General features: G+C 46.5%; 1 protein-coding gene across 1 annotated transcript in view; it reads left to right on the top strand.

Moving 5' to 3' along the window:
- Positions 1–3,900, top strand: part of LOC103396925 (adipocyte enhancer-binding protein 1-like) — a 27,052-nt gene that overhangs the window by 1,600 nt on the left and 21,552 nt on the right. Inside the window, exons 2-6 of the mRNA XM_025052913.1 lie at positions 714–818; positions 895–963; positions 1,310–1,690; positions 2,582–2,644; positions 3,102–3,161. Of these exons, the coding sequence (XP_024908681.1) occupies positions 714–818; positions 895–963; positions 1,310–1,690; positions 2,582–2,644; positions 3,102–3,161 (678 nt within the window). The remainder of the gene's footprint in view (positions 1–713; positions 819–894; positions 964–1,309; positions 1,691–2,581; positions 2,645–3,101; positions 3,162–3,900) is intronic.

The following is a 3,900-nucleotide window of genomic DNA, read 5'->3' as shown; positions in this document are numbered from 1 at the left end:
TCAAAGTGAAGTCTCTCACCTCTTCACTGTAACGAAGTGATTTTTTTATTTTTTATTGACTCGACCGTAGCTGTGTTTTCCATCTCCGACCGTCTCCGTCTGGATTCTTTCCCCCTTCGTTTGTTTTGACATCGTAGGAAAAAAAAGCGCAGAGCGATTCAAGAAAAAAAAAAGTCCAGTGGAAGAACACGGATCGGAGTTTTGCTGTAGAAAATCATCATTGCTAAATTAGCAATGAAAAATAGCTCGATTCTAAAAGAATAGCATTCAGTACACGGTAGTACACGGTAGTACACAGTAGTACACAATATCCCGCTCTTTCTCAAAGTTCACAAACTGCTGACTTTACATTGTTTGGCCGTTAGCGGTGAAGCTAGCTGTGTCCTTGTCGTCGACCGCAAAAATCTGAAGGGCGTCCTGGACTCTCTCTACAGTCGTGACGTCAAGAAAACATTTTTAAAAAAATGTTTTGTACCGGTCAAAGGTCCTCAACCTGAGGGTCGTGGGCCCGTACCAGGCCGCGTGTCATTTGTTACCGGGCCACTGGGGAAAAAATAGTTTACATTTCGTTAAATTTCAGTGAGAAAAAATTTAATTTTGAAAAAAAAAAAAGTTGTCGACTTCAAAATAAAAGTCTTTCTGGAAACAGCTTCGCTTTTCAAAATAAAACAATGTATTCAACTTTTTTTTTTTTTTCTTCTTGGCGTCCTCAGGGCTGTTGGCCAGAGTTAGGAGGGCAGTGGAGGAAGGCAAGAAGAAGAAAGGCAAGAAGAAGAAGAAGGACAAGACGACGGCCACCGCACTCCCGACTACCACGGGTGAGGACGGAGCTCTGGGGGGTGAGTGGGAGTGTGGGGGTTAATAAACGTCACTCATCCTGACTCTCATCTGCAGCAGTCCCGACGGAACCACCGACGGAACCCCCCACGGAACCACCCACGGACTACCCTTACTACGACCCTGGTGAGAAGAACTTTTCGTTTTAAAGATTTGTGAGAAAAAAAAAAGTATTAACGACTACGTCACCCCTTGGGGGTCAGCCCCCTACTTTGGGAATCCTTTAGCCTAATGAGAAAGACAGGCTGAGAAAACAACGTTAGCTTTGATTTAGCCTTGCTAAAGACGGGCTCTCGCACTGAAACGCCAAAGGTACTAGCATGGCGCTAACATCTTAACAAATACGCTAGGTACAAACACACGGCTAAAGGGCCATCTCTGCGTGCTAGCACGCCACTAAAACACAGTGGATGCTAACTGGTGGGTATGAAGCTAAATGCTAACTCTAAATCGTTTTGCGTTTCTTTGTCAGACCTTTGGAAACCGGACGAGGACTACTGGGACGCCGGGCCCACTACACCCAGACCTCAGCCCACTAACCCCACCGCGGACTCGGACGACTACTGGCCGGAGGAGGTCGACCCGGCTGTCACAGACGCCTACAAGGATTACTGGAAAGCGAGGGAGAGGGAGCCGCCGTCCACACTGCCGCCCGACGCCTATTGGAAAATGGAAACTTCCACGCCAGCGCCTGTTATTTACGACGACTACTGGAAACCGGACGAGATGGAACCCAACGCCTTCGTGACAGACAACTACGACAACTACTGGAGAGGGGTGGAAACGACTCCCTCCGCCCCCCAGGTCGACGGAAAGGGCGGGACCGACGACACGGAACACTGGAACGCAAAATGTACGTCCGAGTCTTTGTTTCTCTCTGCTCAGTTACGTTGGCGCTAATGAGATCGTCGGTTATCGCTCTACGCAGATGATTCCACCCTAATTATACATAAAATCTGCAGCGTGAATGACACGAACTCTCACACGCTCCGTATTTCCGACTTTCATTCATTCCGAAAAAAAAAAAAGGGAGACTCCGGGTTAGCCTGCCAGAAACTGTCGAACATTTTTTCCCGCCAAATATTTTTCACCGCAGAACACGTCCAACACCATCACTCAACGGAGATGCTAATGCGGATCAGATCCGTTTCCGAGAGGGTTTTCCCTCCGTATTACAGACTGGGGGAGTCCAACACTCTAGGAAAAAAAAAAAAAATCCCAGAATTCAACTTTCAACCCAACAACATTTCCGAACATGCATTTCCGCAAAAAAATTCGCCAACTTTTATTTTGTGGACTTGAAAATTCCATTACGACACGTTAGGAGTAAATACGTTCTTCCTGGTCTCTATGGGACGCAGACTTTCTTTAGTCGAATTTTCCGGAAAAAATTTGCGACGTTTAATTGACGTTTTTCTTGTGTTGGACTGGACGGTGGAAACTCTCCGTCTGGTGTCGGTGGTGTCGGGGGTTTGACTCCGGACTGGACTGGATTGTTCTCCTTACTCTGTGTTTCCAGCTCCGTGCACGTCGTGTTTCCACTGATTCATTCGCACTGGCACGTCGCAACTTTTCACTTACGTTCTCCTGGTTCTCGGTTCGTGTGTGTGTGTGTGGGTGCGTGTGTGTGTGTGAGTGTGTGTGTGTGTGTGTGTGTGAGTAAGTGTGTGTGTGTGTGCGCGCGTGTGCGTCTGTGCGTCGTTGCCTTTGACATTTTTCCATCTGACGTTCCCTCTCCTTCCAGACGATCTCCCGTTCCCTGACGGTAAAGAGGTCAGCCCCGAGATCGTCGTAGAAACTCTACCAGGTAACTCTTCCCCGCATGTCAACCTTCATCATCATCATCATCGTCGTCGTCATCACACCCTGTAATGATAACAAGGCCCTTCGTTCTGATTGGGTGTCGGCGGCAGCAGCAGCAGCTCCTCAGCACCTGGAACCAATCGAGCGTGAAGTAACCCACTTTTTTTTCCAAACAGGACCCTGTGGCTTTCTTCGGTTCCGCTTATTCGACAGAATTTTCCGACGTTTTGCCGAGGAGTGAAAAAAAAAATGCCTGTCATCAGTTCACATTAGCTGTAAATGAAAGGCCCTAGCGTCTTAATGACATCTTCGAACAGAGGGCCGTAAAAAATGCGGTTGTTGAAATGAAATATTTACACATTTAACATGAAACAACAACAACAACAAAAAAAACCCGACTTGTGAAGAGGTTTTGCCGTTGGTTTTTTAATTTGTTTTTTTTGTTTGTTTTTTTATCGCAGAGGAGCTGACGACTGCTTCGCCGTATGAGGGGACGTGGTACGATGCCTACGATGAATATGGTACATGGTACATATACCTACATTTACAGAGTACACACGCATATACACGCAGATACGTACATGCAACACTAGGGGTGCGTATCGGCAAGATACGTATCGCGATACAGAGACAACGATACGATATATTGCGATATATTGATTTTTTTTCCCCAGATCTTTTCTTTAGATCGGGGGTGTCGTAACTTCTCAGCAGCTCCCCCATTCTGAAGATAAGAATCTTGTTTTTTTTTTTGTTTTTTTTAAATGTTCTAATTCCTTCAGAACTTTTATCTTCATTTAACCCACCCCTGCAAAAGCACGGCCCCCTCTTGTGGAAAATCGGATTAATCGCAATTAATTGCCCAAATATTATAATAATAATACATTTTATTTATAAGCGCCTTTCAGGTCACTCAAGGACACTGTACATAAAAATAAAATAAAAACAGATAATTATAAAACAGGGCATAAAAACACGTTTAAAATCAATGATGAACAGAAGCAAGGAGGAGGGAGGTTAGAGGGAGTATGCAGTCCGGAACAGGTGTGTTTTGAGTTGAGATTTGAAGGTGGGGAGAGAGTCACAGTTACGGAGATCGGGTGGTAAGGCGTTCCAGAGATGGGGCGCAGAGCGACTGAATGCTCTGGCTCCCATAGTACTGAGGCGGGCAGGTGGGACGGAGAGGTGGATGGAGGAGGAGGATCTGAGGGACCGAGTGGGGGTTAAGACGTGGAGGAGGTCAGATAGGTGGGGGGGGCA

The sequence above is a fragment of the Cynoglossus semilaevis genome, chromosome W, assembly GCF_000523025.1.
Source record: "Cynoglossus semilaevis isolate Cse_v1.0 chromosome W, Cse_v1.0, whole genome shotgun sequence".
NCBI classification, from domain to species: domain Eukaryota; kingdom Metazoa; phylum Chordata; class Actinopteri; order Pleuronectiformes; family Cynoglossidae; genus Cynoglossus; species Cynoglossus semilaevis.
This window is presented reverse-complemented; position numbering and strand designations above follow the sequence as displayed.